The 16619-nt window shown below is 62.2% G+C and overlaps 1 protein-coding gene across 1 annotated transcript in view; it reads left to right on the top strand.

The window, feature by feature from the left end:
* The window catches only part of SYNGAP1 (synaptic Ras GTPase activating protein 1), a 31089-nt gene that overhangs the window by 6840 nt on the left and 7630 nt on the right, over positions 1-16619 (top strand). The window contains 13 exon segments of the mRNA XM_072025061.1: positions 642-739; positions 2875-2996; positions 6006-6159; positions 6249-6347; positions 7688-8242; positions 9982-10126; positions 10641-10785; positions 10855-11091; positions 12079-12280; positions 12690-12865; positions 12975-13016; positions 13848-14679; positions 15415-15588. Coding sequence (XP_071881162.1) covers positions 642-739; positions 2875-2996; positions 6006-6159; positions 6249-6347; positions 7688-8242; positions 9982-10126; positions 10641-10785; positions 10855-11091; positions 12079-12280; positions 12690-12865; positions 12975-13016; positions 13848-14679; positions 15415-15588 — 2981 coding nt within the window.

The following is a 16619-nucleotide window of genomic DNA, read 5'->3' as shown; positions in this document are numbered from 1 at the left end:
TAAGGGGGGGGGATAAGGGGATATGGGGGGGGCAGAGTTAAGGGGGTCCCAAGGCCAAGGGCAGAGTTAAGGGGATTTTTTTTGGGGGGGGGGGGGCAGAGTTAAAGGGGGGTTTGGGGGGTAGAGTTAAGGGTTTTTTTTCTGGGGGGGGCTGAGTTTGGGGACCCCAGGGCTGGGGGCAAAGTTAGGGGGGGCAGAGTTAGGGGGCATATTTGGGGGGGCAGAGTTTGGGGGGGGGGCAAAATTAAGGGGATTTGGGGGGGGGGCAGAGTTTAGGGGTTCCCTAAGAGTTAAGGGGATTTTTTTTTTGGAGGGGGGCGATGACACCAGAGTCAAGGGGACCCCAGCAATGGGATGGGGGGGGGGGGGATGGAGAGAAACCAGGGCCCCCCCCCAAGCCCCCCCTTACCCTTGTGTGTCTCCCTATGTGTGTGTCCCCCCCATGTCCCCCCCCCATATCATGCCCCCCCCCCTCCCAGTGATGCCTGGGTCCCCCCCCAGCGCCCACCCCATCCCCCAGGGAGGAGGGGGTGGGTTGAGTTGGGGGGGGGGGAGGGCCGTGGGGTCCCCCTGTGTGTGTGTCCGTGCCCCCCCCCCCCCGTGTCCCCGCTGTCCCCTCAGGGCCCTGTCCCCCCCCCCAGATTACCACGGCGGCCGCTCCCGCAGGAAGAGCGTCCCCGGGGGGAAGCAGTACAGCATCAACATGGACGCCCCGCCCGCGCCCCCCTTCCGGCCCTCGGTGAGCCCCCCCCCCCCCACCTCGCACACGCGTGTGCCCGGCCCCGACACGCCTGTCGCCGCAGTTGCCCCGTCCCGCACACGCGTGTTGCCGTGGTTACGGCGTCCCCAACACGTGTCGCCGTGGTTACCGCATCCCGAACACGCGTGTTGCCGTGGTTACCCCGTCCTGAACACGCCTGTTGCCGTGGTTACCCTGATCTGAACACGCATGTTGCCATGGTTACCCCATCCCGGACATGTATGTTGCTATGGTTACCCCATCCTCAACACATGTGTCGCCGTGGTTACCCCATCCCGGACATGTCTGTTGCCATGGAAACCTGTCCTCGACACGCCTGTTGCCATGGTTACCCCACCCTGAACATGTATGTTGCTTCCCTGTCCTCCTGAGCACGCCTGTTACCATGGTTACCGCATCCCGCACACGCCTGTTGCCATGGTTACCCCATCCTTAGCACGTGTCGCCGTGGTTACCCCATCCCGAACACGCCTGTTGCTATGGTTACCGTGTCGCCGTGGTTGTTGTGTCCCCCACACGTGTGTCGCCGTGGTGACCCGCTCCCGTTGCCGTGGTTACCCCGCCCCGCACACGCCTGTCGCCATGGTTACTGCAGCCCCGCGTTGCCATGGTTACGCTCCTCCCGCACACGTGTTGCCCTCGTCAAGCACATGCCTGTTGCTGTGGTTACCATCACCCCGTCGCCATGGTTACCCCAGCACGTTGCCGTGGGTACCCGGCACATCCGTGTTGCCGTGGTTACACGCCTGTTGCCATGGTTACCCATCCGTGCACATCCGTGTTGCCATGGTTACCCAGCAGCCTTCTTACCGCCGGCACTGCTGTGCACACGCGTGTTGCCATGGTTACCCATCCATGCACATCCATGTTGCCATGGTTACCCAGTCATTACATCCATGTCGCCATGGTTACGCGCCTGTTACCGTGGTTACCCATCCGTGCACATCCGTGTCGCCACGGTTACCCAGCTTTCCACCCGTTGCCATGGTTACACACGCTATCACCACGGTTACACGCCTGTCACCCCGCCTTTCCATCCATGTTGCCATGGTTACGCAGCCACATCGCCATGGTTACCCAGCATTACAGGCATGGCACCACGGCCACACGCCTGTTACTATGGTTACCCATGCATGTCACCGTGATTACATGCCTGTTACCATGGTTACCCATCAATGTCACCGTGATTACACGCCTGTTACCATGGTTACCCATCCGTGCACATCCATGTTACCATGGTTACATGCCTGTTGCCATGGTTACCCATCACATCACCACAGTTACACGCCTGTTACCATGGTGACCCATCCGTGCACATCCATGTCCCCATGGTTACATGCCTGTTGCCATGGTTACCCATCCATGTCACCAGTTACATGCCTGTTACCATGGTTACCCATCCGTGCACATCCATGTCAGCATGGTTACATGCCTGTTACCATAGTTACCCATCAATGTCACCATAGTTACACGCCTGTTACCATGGTTACCCATCCATGTCACCATGGCTACACGCCTGTTACTATGGTTACCCATGCATGTCACCGTGATTACATGCCTGTTACCATGGTTACCCATCAATGTCACCATAGTTACATGCCTGTTACTATGGTTACCCATCCATGTCACCGTGATTACACGCCTGTTACCATGGTTACCCATCCGTGCACATCCATGTTACCATGGTTACACGCCTGTTACTATGGTTACCCATCCATGTCACCAGCTACACGCCTGTTACCATGGTGACCCGTCCGTGCACATCCATGTCCCCATGGTTACATGCCTGTTGCCATGGTTACCCATCACTTCACCACGGCTACATGCCTGTTACTATGGTTACCCAGCCATGTCACCGTGATTACACGCCTGTTACCATGGTTACCCATCCGTGCACATCCATGTCCCCATGGTTACACGCCTGTTGCCATGGTGACCCATCACATCCCCATGGTTACCCGCCTGTACCCCCGGTTTCCCACCACCTCCCCGTCCCCCCAGTTTCCCATCCTCACACCCCCATCCCCCCAGCTCCCCATCCCCACGGTGTCCCCCCCGGTGCCCCCCCGGTGCCCCCCGTGCCCCCCGCGCGCCCTCAGCCGCCTGTACCCCAGCAAGGCTTCCTGAGCCGCCGCCTGAAGAGCTCCATCAAGCGCACCAAGAGCCAGCCCAAGCTCGACCGCACCAGCAGCTTCCGGCAGATCCTGCCCCGCTTCCGCAGCGCCGACCACGACAGGTGGGGGGACACCGCGGGGACACCCCCCCGGGGACACCGGCAGACCCCCGGGGACAGCAGCATCCCCCCCCCCCCCCCAACTCCCTCCCCAGGACACCCGCGCATCCCCTCCGGGACAATGACATCCCGCCCTTGGGGTCACCGTCATCCCCCCCCAGGACACCAACACCCCCCTTGGGGACACCAACACCCCCCTTGGGGTCACCTACAATACCCCCCAGGACACCAACACCCCCCCTGGGGTCACCAACCCCCCCCCAGGACACCAACACCCCCCCTGGGGTCACCAACCCCCCCCCAGGACACCAACACCCCCCTTGGGGTCACCAACAGCCCCCCCCAGGACACCAACAGCCCCCCTGGGACACCAATTCCCCCCCCAGGGAGATCAACTCCCCCCCCTTGGGGACACCACAACCCCCCTGGGGACACCAACACCCCCCCCCCCAGACACCAGCATCCCCCCCTGGGGACACCACAGACACTCCCAGGGATGCCACAGCCCCCCCCAGGGACACCATAGCCCCCTCCCCACTCCTGGGATGTCATTCCCCCAGGATGTCACCCCCCTGGGATGTCACCTCATTGGGTTGTCACCCCCCCGGGATGTCACCTCTTTGGGATGTCACCTCCCTGGGCTGTCACCTTTCTGGGATGTCACCCCCCGGGATGTCACCACCCCCCTGGGATGTTCCTGTCCTGGTTTGGGGACAACGTGGGGACGGTGGCACTGTGCAGGTGGCAGTGGGGATGTTTGGGGACAGCCCTGGGATGGGGACACTTTCGGTCCCCGGGTGGCACCACGGTGGGTGTAGGGACAGCCCGGTTCTCCCCCAGTGTCCCCAAACCAGGGGACAAGCCCCGCTCCCTTGGTGGCATGGGGACAGCTCTGCGCCAAGTGTCCCCAGGCTCTGCGGGGAGGGGACAGGTCCGGGTGTCCTGCTGGGCATGGGGACAACCCCGCCACAGGGTCCCCAGTGTCCCCAGTGTCCCCATGTGGGGCAGGTCCCCGGTGTCCCCAGCGTCCCCATGTGGTGGAGTGGTCCCCAGTGTCCCCAACGTCCCCCTGTGGGGCACGTCCCTAATGTCCCCAACGTCCTCAATGTCCCCAAGGTCCCCATGTGGGGCAGGTCCCCAGTGTCCCCAATGTCCCCAAGGTCCCCATGTGGGACACATCCCTAATGTCCCCAATGTCTCCAAGGTCCCCATGTGGGGCACGTCCCTAATGTCCCCAGTGTCCCCAACGTCCCCATGTGGGGCAGGTCCCCATTTCCCCAATGTCCCCAACATCCCCATGTGGGGTGGTCCCCAGTGTCCCCAAAATCCCCGTGTGGGGCAGATCCCCGGTGTCCCCAACGCCCCCACCCAGGGCACGTCCCCATTGTCCCCGTTGTCCCTTCGTGGGGTGGATCTCCCTACCCCGTCCCCTCCTCTTTGGGGACACTTTGGGGACTGGGTGGCCAGGCAGGTGGCAGGCGGTGCCGGTGCCGTTTATAGCCCGGAGCCGGTGGGTGGGAGCCGGGCGCAGGATCCGGCCTGGCACCGAGCCCGGTGTCACCGTCACCGTCACCGGCGTCACCGCCACCCATGGGGTACAGCCCCGGGGAGAGGGGGGGGTGGCGGTGATCCCCCCCCCCCAGGGATGTCCCTTGTCCCCAGGGAGATGACGGCCAGGAGGTGGGGGCTCCTGGCCCTGGGTGCCCAGAGGTGGGTTGCCTTGTCCCCAGTGGTGTCCCTTTGTCCCCAGGGGTGTCCCTTTGTCCCCTGGGGTGTCCTTTTGTCCCCGGGGGGGATCTCTCGTCCCCATCCTGCCGGGTGGTCCCCAAGGGGGACGTCCCTTGTCCCCTGCTGCCGATGGCATCCCTCATCCCCGGGGCTGGTCCCCCTTGGTGGGGGGTGTCCCCTGTCCCAGAGGGGATGTCCCCTGTTCCCTGTCCCCATAAGGGATGTCCCCTGTCCCCTCACCTCATGGGGGATGTCTCATGTCCCCTGTCCCCATAAGGGATGTCCCTGTCCCCTCACCCCATAGAGGATGTCCCTGTCCCCATAGGGGATGTCCCCTGTCCCCTCACCCCACAGAGGACACCCCTTACCCTCATCCCCATGGGGACACCCTGGGGGCTCCCCTATCCCCTGCACCGGGCGATCCGAGTGATTTTTTTTTTTGATTTTTTTTTAAATTTTTTCATTTTTTTCGCGGTGGTGTCGGTGCCGGTGCTGGTGGTGGTGGTGGGGGCTGCCTCTCGCCGGGGTATTTTTATCCGCGCCGCCCCCGCGTGCGCTCGGTGCCGGTGACACGGTGACGGTGACGGTGACGGCGGCCGCGGGGACGTGGGGACGTGGCGAGGCCGCTGCTTACGCAGCCCCGGGGATAAATTTAGCACCTGGGGGCGGCTCACCTGCGCCAGCTGCACCGTGCCGGGGGGGGGGGGACACACACAGGACAATTTTGGGGTGATACGTGCCTGGGTTTCCCCCCCCCCCCCTCCGCCCCCCTCCCCTTTTTGGGGAGTCCCGCATCCATCTGGGGAGTCCCCCGTCCGCTTCGGGAGGGGGGTGGGGGGCTCCCCGGATGCCCACAGAGAGGGTGGGGGGGCTCCCACCGTCATGTCCCCCTCCCTCCCTCCCCATATCCCCCCCCCCCATGTCCCCCCCCCTCCCCAAGCCCTGACTCTGTCTCTCTCTGTCCGTCCCGACGCCGCGGACGCGCCCCCAGGTCCCGCGCGGATGCCCCAGGTACCCCCCCCCACCGCCGCCACCGCCACCGCCACCCCCCCACCCCCCCACTCGCATGCCACCCCCCCCCCCCCATACACACTGCCACCACCAACCCCGGGCACCCCCGACCCCAACCCCACCCCAAAACCCCCAACCCCCTCCCACCACCACCGCCGCCACCGCCTCCCCCCTTACCCCAAAATCCGCCGTCCCCCCCCCTTCCCCCACCAAACTCCCCGACCCCAAACCGCGTCCCCCACCCCGAGCGTCCCCCCCGCCGCGTCCCCGCAGGGCCCGGTTGATGCAGAGCTTCAAGGAGTCACACTCACACGAGTCGCTGCTGAGCCCCAGCAGCGCGGCCGAGGCGCTGGAGCTCAACCTGGACGAGGACTCCATCATCAAGGCGGTCCACAGCAGCATCCTGGGGCAGGAGTTCTGCTTCGAGGTAAGGTTGACCCCCCCCCAAGCCCCCCCGAGGTGTCCCCGCGCTGGTGGCCCCCACGTCGTTGTCACCGTCCCTTCGCCTTCCCGCAGGTCACCACCGCCTCGGGGACCAAGTGCTTCGCGTGCCGCTCGGCTGCTGAGCGGGATAAATGGATCGAGAACCTGCAGAGGGCTGTGAAGCCCAACAAGGTGGGGTGGTCGACCTCCTCTGTGGGGGTGGTCAGCTGGTGGGGATGGGGGTGGTCAGCTGGTAGGGATGGGGGTGGTCAACTGGTGATGATAGTCACTGGTGGGGCTGGGGGTGGTCAACTGGTGGAGATGGAGATGGTCAACTGGTAGGGATGGGGGTGGTCAATTGGTGGGGCTGGTTACTGGTGGAGATGGGGGTGGTCAACTGGTGGGGATGGTCACTTGGTAGGGATGGGGGTGGTCAACTGGTGGAGATGGAGATGGTCAAGTGGTGAGGCTGGTTGACAAGGGGGGCTGGAGATGGTAAACTGGTAGGGATGGGGGTGGTCAGCTGGTGGGGATGGTCAACTGGTAGATGACCAACTGGTAGATGACTGGGGATGACCAACTGGTAGGGATGGGGGTGGTCAGCTTGGTGGTGATGGTCAACTGGTGGGGATGGGGATGGTCAACTGGTGGGGCTGGTTACTGGTGGAGATGAGGGCGGTCAACTGGTGGGGATGGTCGACAAGGGGGCTGGAGACAGTCAACTGGTAGGGATGGAGATAGTCAGCTGGTGGGAATGGTGACCTGGTGGGGATGGGGGTGATCAACTGGTTGGGATGGTCACTGGTGGGGCTGGGGGTGGTCAACTGGTGGAGATGGAGATGGTCAACTGGTAGGGATGGGGGTGGTCAATTGGTGGGGCTGGTTACTGGTGGAGATGGGGGTGGTCAACTGGTGGGGATGGTCACCTGGTAGGGCTGGGGGTGGTCAACTGGTGGAGATGGAGATGGTCAACTGGTAGGGATGGGGGTGGTCAATTGGTGAGGCTGGTTACTGGTGGAGATGGGGGTGGTCAACTGGTGGGGATGGTCACCTGGTAGGGATGGGGGTGGTCAACTGGTAGGGATGGGGGTGGTCAACTGGTGGGAATAGTTACTGGTAGAGATGGGGGTGGTCAGCTGGTGGGGATGGTCGACAAGGGGGCTGGAGACAGTCAACTGGTAGGGATGGAGATAGTCAGCTGGTGGGAATGGTGACCTGGTGGGGATGGGGGTGGTCAACTGGTTGGTATGGTCAACTGGTGGGGCTTCAGATGGTCAACTGGTGGGAATGGCCAACAAGTGGGGCTGGAGAGGGTCACCTGGTGGGGATGGCCAACTGGTGGGAATGGAGCTGGTCAACTGGTGGCGATGGGGATGGTCACCTGGCCGGGATGGATCTGGTCACCTAGCGGGGGTGCAGACGGTCACTGGTGGAGCTGGCCATCGGGTGGAGATGAGGGTGGTCACCTGGTGACCCCATACCCCACACCCAGCTGTCCTCATCCCCGCTGTCCCTCCCCCTTCCCCCCCCAGGACAACAGCCGGCGGGTGGACAACGTGCTGAAGCTCTGGGTGATCGAGGCGCGGGACCTGCCCCCCAAGAAGCGCTACTACTGCGAGCTGTGCCTGGACGACATGCTCTACGCCCGCACCACCAGCAAGGCGCGCACCGACAACGTCTTCTGGGGCGAGCACTTCGAGTTCAACAACCTGCCGGCCGTCCGCACCATCCGCCTGCACCTCTACAAGGACACCGACAAGAAGCGCAAGAAGGACAAGAGCAACTACGTGGGGATGGTGAGCATCCCCATCGCCAGCGTCACCGGGCGGCACTTCGCCGAGCAGTGGTACCCCCTCAGCCAGCCCAGCGGCAGCAAGAGCAAGGCCGGCTGCCCGGCCCTGCGCGTCAAGAGCCGCTTCCAGACCATGAGCATCCTCCCGATGGAACTCTACAAGGAGTTCGCCGAGTACGTCACCAACAACTACCGGATGCTCTGCGCCGTGCTCGAGCCCGTGCTCAGTGTCAAGAGCAAGGAGGAGGTGGCCTGCGCGCTGGTGCACATCCTGCAGAGCACCGGCAAAGCTAAGGTGGGGTGGGGGGACGGAGGGAGGGGTGGAGAATGGATGGAGGAGGGGTGGGGGAGTGGTGATGGGTGGGTGGAGGAGGGACGGAGTGATGGAGGGATGGATGGGCAGATGGATGGAGGGAGGGAGGGAGGGATGGATGGAGGGATGGATGGATGGATGGAGGGAGGGAGGGAGGGAGGGAGGGAGGGATGGATGGATGGATGGATGGATGGATGGATGGATGGATGGATGGATGGAGGGAGGGAGGGAGGGAGGGATGGATGGATGGATGGAGGGATGGAGGGAGGGAGGGAGGGATGGATGGATGGATGGATGGATGGATGGATGGATGGAGGGAGGGAGGGATGGATGGATGGATGGATGGAGGGATGGAGGGAGGGAGGGAGGGATGGATGGATGGATGGATGGATGGAGGGAGGGAGGGAGGGAGGGATGGATGGATGGATGGATGGATGGAGGGATGGAGGGAGGGAGGGAGGGAGGGAGGGAGGGATGGATGGATGGATGGATGGATGGATGGATGGATGGATGGATGGAGGGATGGAGGGAGGGAGGGAGGGAGGGAGGGAGGAAGGGAGGGAGGGAGGGAGGGATGGATGGATGGATGGATGGATGGAGGGATGGATGGATGGAGGGATGGATGGATGGAGGGAGGGAGGGATGGAGGGATGGAGGGATGGATGGATGGATGGAGGGATGGATGGAGGGATGGAGGGAGGGAGGGAGGGAGGGAGGGATGGATGGATGGATGGATGGATGGATGGATGGATGGATGGATGGATGGAGGGATGGAGGGAGGGAGGGAGGGAGGAGGGAGGGAGGGACGGATGGAGGGATGGAGGGACGGATGGATGGAGGGATGGATGGATGGAGGGATGGATGGATGGATGGATGGATGGATGGATGGATGGATGGATGGATGGATGGAGGGATGGATGGATGGAGGGAGGGAGGGATGGAGGGATGGAGGGATGGAGGGATGGATGGATGGAGGGATGGATGGATGGAGGGATGGATGGATGGAGGGAGGGAGGGATGGAGGGATGGAGGGATGGATGGATGGATGGAGGGATGGATGGATGGAGGGAGGGAGGGATGGAGGGATGGAGGGATGGATGGATGGATGGAGGGATGGAGGGCAGGCATAGGGAGATGGATGGAGGATGGATAGAGGACAGATGTGTGGAGGACTGATGGATGGAGGGATGGGTGAATGGATGGATGGATGGATGGATGGATGGATGGATGGATGGATGGATGGATGGAAGGATGGATGGATGGATGGAGCATACGCATGGAAGATGGAGGGAGGAGGGATGGCAAAGGATGGACAGATGAGGGAAAATGATTATGGATGGAGAACAGCTGGAGGGTGAATGGAGGACAGGCATGTGGAGGATGGATGAATGGATGGAGGATGGATGGACAGAAGAAGGATGGAGAGAGGGATGAATACAGGACAGATGAAGCAAGGATGGATGGGCTTATGGAGGATGGACGGAGCACAGGTGGAGTACAGATGGATGAGAGATGGAGGACAGGAAAGATGGATGGGCAGCAGATGGATGGATGGATGGATGGATGGCAGTTGAATAGGGGACAGAAGGATGGACAAAGGACAGAGAGATGGAGAACGGAGGGCTGGCTGGCGGGGCAGAAGATGGAGGTGGGACACAAACATGCGGGGAGGGTGGGCTGGGCGCTGGTGGGCACTGGGCTGCCCTGACGGCCATGGGCAGGACTTCCTGTCGGACATGGCCATGACGGAGGTGGATCGCTTCATGGACCGGGAGCACCTGATCTTCCGGGAAAACACCCTCGCCACGAAAGCCATAGAGGAGTACCTGAAACTCATCGGCCAGAAATACCTCAAGGATGCCATTGGTGAGCCCCACCAGTGCTTGGGGTCCTTGTTGCAGGCAGGGCCCCACTGGCCTGGCGGTGGGACGGTGAGTTGTCCCCATACATGGCCATGACACTACTGGCATGACCAGGGGATGGTTGGATGGTCCTGTGCCGTAGCCGTGTCCCCACTGCAGTGGCCTGGCCATGGGATGGTTGGGTGGTCCCTGGTCCCTGCTCGTAGAAGTGTCCTCATTGGCATGGCCATGGGATGGTTTGGAGGTTCCTTCTTGTGTCTATCTGTGGCCTGTTGGCATGGCCATGGGATGGTTTGGTGGTTCCTTCTTGTGGCTGTCCCCCCACTGTCAGGGTCATGGAAAGGTTGGGTGGTCCCTTCTTTAGGGGCATGGTGGTCCTTCCTCATGGCCATATCCACATCGGGGTGCTCTGGCTGTGGGATGCCCAAGTCGTCCCTTCTCGGGGCCATGTCCCCAGCGGGGTGGCCTGGCTGTAGGACATTGGGGTGATCCCCGCTCTTGTCCCCGTGCCCCCACAGGCGAGTTCATCCGGGCGCTGTACGAATCGGAGGAGAACTGCGAGGTTGACCCCATGAAGTGCTCGGCCTCCACCTTGGCCGACCACCAGGCCAACCTCCGCATGTGCTGCGAGCTCGCCCTCTGCAAGGTGGTCAACTCGCACTGGTGAGTCCTCGGGGCTGGGGACATCCCCCGGTGTCCCCACCGCGGGATTCTGACCGTGTCCCTCCCCAGCGTGTTCCCACGGGAGCTGAAGGAGGTCTTCGCCTCGTGGCGGCTGCGGTGCGCCGAGCGGGGCCGCGAGGACATCGCCGACCGGCTGATCAGCGCCTCGCTCTTCCTGCGGTTCCTTTGCCCCGCCGTGATGTCCCCCAGCCTCTTCGGCCTCATGCAGGAGTACCCTGACGAGCAGACTGCCCGTACCCTCACTCTCATCGCCAAGGTCATCCAGAACCTGGCCAACTTCACCAAGTGAGAAGCCGGGGGGGGAAAAAAGAGGGGTGGTGGTGGGCAAGAGTGGTCGGATGGGTGGAGAATGGAGGGAAGGTGGATCTGAAGGTCTGTGGGTGGATGGTGTGGTAGGTAGACAAAGGGAAAATGGATGGGTGAGGTGCTGGGTGGATGGAAGGATGGAAGGATGGATGGAAGGATGGATGTGTGGATGGATGGATGGGTGGATGGATGGATGGATGGATGGATGGATGGATGGATGGATGGATGGATGAGCGGGATGCACAGAAGATGGGTAAATGGACGGAATATGGAAGGACCGGTTGATGTATAATGACTGTAAGGTAGATGAGAGACTTGGTAGATGGATGGATGAGTTGGATGGAGTTGGAAGACAAATAGAGATAAGATGGGTGAGTTGGATGGAGGGAAGCCAGGCAGATGGAGATAAGATGGATGGGTGAGCTGAGGGATGATGGAGAGAAGATGGATGAGTTGGTGTACAGAAAATGGACAGATAGGATGCAGATGGACGAGTTATTGGGTGAATGGATGAGACGATGGATGAGTATAGAAGATGAACAGGCAGAAGATGGATGATTTGATGGAGATGAATAGATAGAATGAAGATGGATGAGTTATTGGATGAATGGATGAGAAGATGGACGAGTTGATGGCTGATACATGGAAGATGAGTGAGGTGGATGGAGGGGAGATGGACAGATGGGGATGATGATGGATGGATGCATGCATGCATGCATGCATGCATGCATGGAAAAGACTTATGGATGGGTTGGGTGGAAGAAAGATGGATGGAAGACGGAGGGAAGAGTTTGCAGATGGATGGAGAACAAATGGAAGAGGAGCTGGATGAAGGTCAGACATGGCTTTATGACCAGACGACTAGAAGCCAGAGGGACAGAAGGGACAGAGAGCAGCACATGGGGCCAGCGGTGGGGCCAGCTGGTGGTGGGGAGAGTGGAGACCCCTCTGAGCACCCGCCCGCAGGTTTGGCAGCAAGGAGGAGTACATGGCCTTCATGAACGAATTCCTGGAGCTGGAGTGGACCAGCATGCAGCAGTTCCTCTACGAGATCTCCAACCTGGACACCCTCACCAACAGCACCAGCTTCGAGGGCTACATCGACCTGGGCCGCGAGCTCTCCACCCTGCACGCCCTCCTTTGGGAGGTCATGTCCCAGCTCAGCAAGGTACCTGGGACATCTGGGTGCTCTCCTGGGTGCTCATCGGGGTCCTGGGTGCCTTGGTCTTCTCCTGGGTGGTCATCAGGGACCTAGGTGCCTTGGTCCACCCTGTGGGATGTTCTGGGGTCTTGGACATCTGGCTACCACTGGGAGGACATTTCGGGGTCCCAACCACCCGTGCAACCCTCAGGGGCCATGGTGGGTTCCTGTGCCCCCCTTTAGGAAGTCATTTTGGGGTCCTACCACCCCACGTTCCCCAAGGACCTCTTTTGGGGTCTCATCCACTTGCGTGTCCCCCAAAGGGAGGTCACTGGGGGTCCCATCAACCCATGCCCTCCTGGGGAGGAGGTCATTGGGATTCTGGGGGGTGGGATCTGGGGGAAAAAGGGGGAGTCACGGACGACTTCCTTCCCAGGAGGCCCTGCTGAAGCTGGGCCCACTGCCCCGGCTGCTGACGGACATCAGCGTGGCCCTGCGCAACCCCCACCTGCAGCGGCAGCCGAGCCAGGGGGAGCGGCTGCCCCCCAAGGGGCTGGTGCTGCGGGGACCCTCGGCCGACCTCCAGCCCTACCTCGTCCGTGACCTCAACAGGTGGGGACCCCCAAGAGGCCCCTCTGTGTCCCCCCACTTCCCCATGGGTGTCCCCACCTCCTGCCCCACCGTGGGGGTCCCCGTCATCACCTGTTGTCTGTCCCCACAGCTCTGTTGACCTCCAGTCCTACATGGTGCGGGGCCTTAACAGGTGGGTGATGGGGTGGGGTGGGGTGGAAATGGGGATGGGATGGGATAGGATGGAGATGGGGATGGGATGGGATGGGATGGGATGGGATGGGATGGGATGGGGATGGGATGGGATGGGATGGGATGGGATGGGATGGGATGGGATGGGATGGGATGGGATGGGATGGGGATGGGATAGGATGGGATGGGATGAAAATGGAGATGGGATGAAAATGGAGATGGGGATGGGATGGGTTGGGGTAGAGATGGAGTTAAGGTGGGGGATAGAGATAGAGTTGAGGTTTGGGGTGAAGATGGGATGAGAATGGGGACCGAAATGGGGTTGGACATGGGATAGAAATGGATGGAGCTGGAGATGGGATTGGGGATGGGGATGGAGATGGGATTGGGGGTGGGGATGGGGATAGGATGGGAATGGAATAAAATGAGATGGAGCTGGAGCTGGGGATGGGATAGAAAGGGTTGGGGATGAGAATGGGGATGGAGATGGAGATAGGGATGAGATAGAAATGGGGATGGGATGGGGATCGAGATGGAATAGGGTGGGATGGGGATGAGAAGGGGCTGGAGATGGGGCTGGGGCTGGAGACAGGGATGAAGTAGAAATGTGGATGGGATGGAGATGGGACCGGGACGAGGATGGAGATGGGGTGGGGATGGGACGGGGATGGAGAAGGGATGGGCACCACCTGAAGACCCCCATCTGGGCCATCCCTGGGGTGTGTCCCCACCCCAAGTGGACCCAGCTCCATCCCTCCTCTCCCTCCCACCCTCCTTGGGGACTCCCCCGGCGGTTGTCCCCTCCCAACCCTTCCCTTTGCCCCCTCCCCAGCTCCATGGAGGTGCCGCGCCTGCCCTCCCCGCCGCAGGAGAAGGGGCCGCCGGAGGTGCTGGTGCTGAGCCGCCCCCCCCTTGCCCGCTCCTCGCCCGCTTACTGCACCAGCAGCTCGGACCTGACGGAGCCGGAGGGGGGGCGAGCTCTGGGGGTGGGCAAGAGCGTCTCCATGCTGGACCTCCAGGATGGCCGCGTGGACAGCGTCCCCAGCCTGCCCGCCGAGCTGCTGGCCGCTGCCGGGGGTCCAGCCCCAGGGGGTGGCGGGGGGCTTCGTCCAGGTCGCCTCTCCCAGGGCAGCGCCTCCAGCTTGGCTCCCCCCCGTTTAGGGGTGCCGGAACCTGGGGGGCCGCAGCTGCGGGTGCCCCTCTCTTTCCAGAACCCCCTCTTCCACCTGGCGGCCGACGGCCCCCTGCGTCCCGAGACAGGTGGGGGGAGCGAGGGGCCCTTCGCCCCCCCCTTGCACGGGTACAGCAAGAGCGAGGAGCTGGCTGCACCCCCCCCCAAGCACATCACCCACAGCCACAGCTATAGTGACGAGTTCGCCCGGCCGGGGGGGGACTTCAGCCGGCGACAGCTCTCCCTGCAGGACAGCCTGGCCCCCCCCCAAATCACCATCGGGGCCCCCCCGCCACCCACCCCCCGGGGAGCCCGGGCAGGGAAGGGTGGGGGGCAGGGGCCGGCGGCCCTGGGGGTGCCCTCCAAACCACGGCCGGCCAGCGGGAACCTGCTGGCGTCCCCCGAGCCCACCTACGGGCCCCCCCGGTCCCGGCAGCCCTCCCTGGCCAAGGAGGCGTCGGTGGCTGGGATGAAGCCACCGGTCACCAAGCAGGTGGGGATGGGGGGGCGACATATGGGGGGCGTGGGGATATGGGGGGTTTAGGGGATGTGGGGGAATGGGGGATAGCTGGGACATGGGGCTTTGGGGGACATAGGGGCGTGGGGGACATGGGGGGGCATGGGGACATAGGGGACAGCTGGGACATGGGGCTATGGGGGACATGGTTGGGTCATGGGGACATGGGAGGCGTGGGGACATGGGGGATATAGGGGGTGTGGGAACATTGGGAACAGCCAGGACATGGGGTTCTGGGGGACATAGAGGCATGGTGGGGGCATGGGGACATGGGGGACAGCTGGGACATGGGGGACATAGGGACATGGAGGACATGGTGGGGGCATTGGGGGCAAGAGGACATGGGGGACAGCTGGGACATGGGGTTATGGGGAACATAAGAGCATGAAGGAAATGATGGGGACATGGGGGACATTGGGATATGGGGGACATAGGGACATGGGGGAACAGGGAGGACATAAGGGGGACATGGGGGAACAGGGAGGACGTAATGGGGACATGGGAGACAACTGGGATGGGGGTGATATAGGGACAGGGAGGGATACTGGGACATGGGGGGCACAATGGGGACATGGGATGAGGGACGTGGGGGATATAGGACAGGGGCGTGGAAATATGGGGGTGATGGGGGACATGGGGTGGACATGGGGACATGGTGGGGATGGGGACGCCGGGTGGGGGGGTCCCATCCTGTTTGTGCTCCCCCCCCAGGCCTCACAGACGCCGTCGACGCTGAACCCGGTGATGCCGGCGGCCGAGCGCACGGTGGCCTGGGTGTCCAACATGCCGCACCTCTCGGCCGACATCGAGAGCTCCCACATCGAGCGCGAGGAGTACAAGCTCAAGGAGTACTCCAAGTCCATGGACGAGAGCCGGCTGGACCGGGTAGGGCCACCCGCGGGACCCAGCACCAGGTCCTGGGGGGGGTGACATGGAGGGGTTGGGTTTTAGGGTGAGGCAGGTCCCAGGGATCCAAGAGTTTGGGGTTTAGGGTGAGCTGGGTTGTAGGAGGTGACCTTGATGGAGCCAGGTTCTGGGCATGCGGGTGTCTGGGTTTTTAGGGTGATGTGGGGGCATAGGGGTTCAGCATTTAGGGTGGCAGGGGTCCTGAGGACCCAAGGTGTCCCCATGAGGTTGACCCAGGTGTCCCCATGGGGTTGACCAGGCATCCATGCATCACCATGGGGTTGACCCAAAGTGTCCCCATAGGATTGACCCAAGCATCCCCATGGGATTGACCCAGGTGTCCATATATCTCCATGGGGTTCACCCAGGTGTCCGTATGTCCTCATGGGGTTGACCCAAGCATCTTCATGGGGTTGACCTAAGTGTCCCCGTGGGGTTGACCCAGGTGTCCATATGTCCTCATGTCCTCATGGGGTTGACCCAAGCATCATCATTGGGTTGACCCAAGCATTCCCATGGGGTTGACCTAGGTGTCCCCATGGTGTTGACCCAGAGTCCCCAGGGGGTTGACCAGGCGTCCATATGTCCTCAGGGGGTTGACCCAAAGAGTCCCCAGGGGGTTGACCCGGGTGTCCCCCATGGGGTCGACCCAAGCATCCCCATGGGATTGACCCAGGTGTCCATATGTTCTCGTGGGGTTGACCCAAAAATCTTCAGGGGGTTGACCAGGCGTCCATATGTCCCTGTGGGGTTGACCCAAGCATCTTCGTGGTGTTGACCTGGGTGTCCCCATGGGGTTGACCCAAGAATCCTCAGGGGGTTGACCCGGGCGTCCCCATGGGGTTGACCCAAAAATCTTCAGGGGGTTGACCAGGTGTCCATATGTCCCTGTGGGGTTGACCCAAGCATCTTCGTGGTGTTGACCTGGGTGTCCCCATGGGGTTGACCCAAGAATCCTCAGGGGGTTGACCCGGGCGTCCCCATGGGGTTGACCCAAGAATCCTCAGGGG

This window comes from Anas platyrhynchos, chromosome 17 (assembly GCF_047663525.1).
Source record: "Anas platyrhynchos isolate ZD024472 breed Pekin duck chromosome 17, IASCAAS_PekinDuck_T2T, whole genome shotgun sequence".
Taxonomy (NCBI): domain Eukaryota; kingdom Metazoa; phylum Chordata; class Aves; order Anseriformes; family Anatidae; genus Anas; species Anas platyrhynchos.
This window is presented reverse-complemented; position numbering and strand designations above follow the sequence as displayed.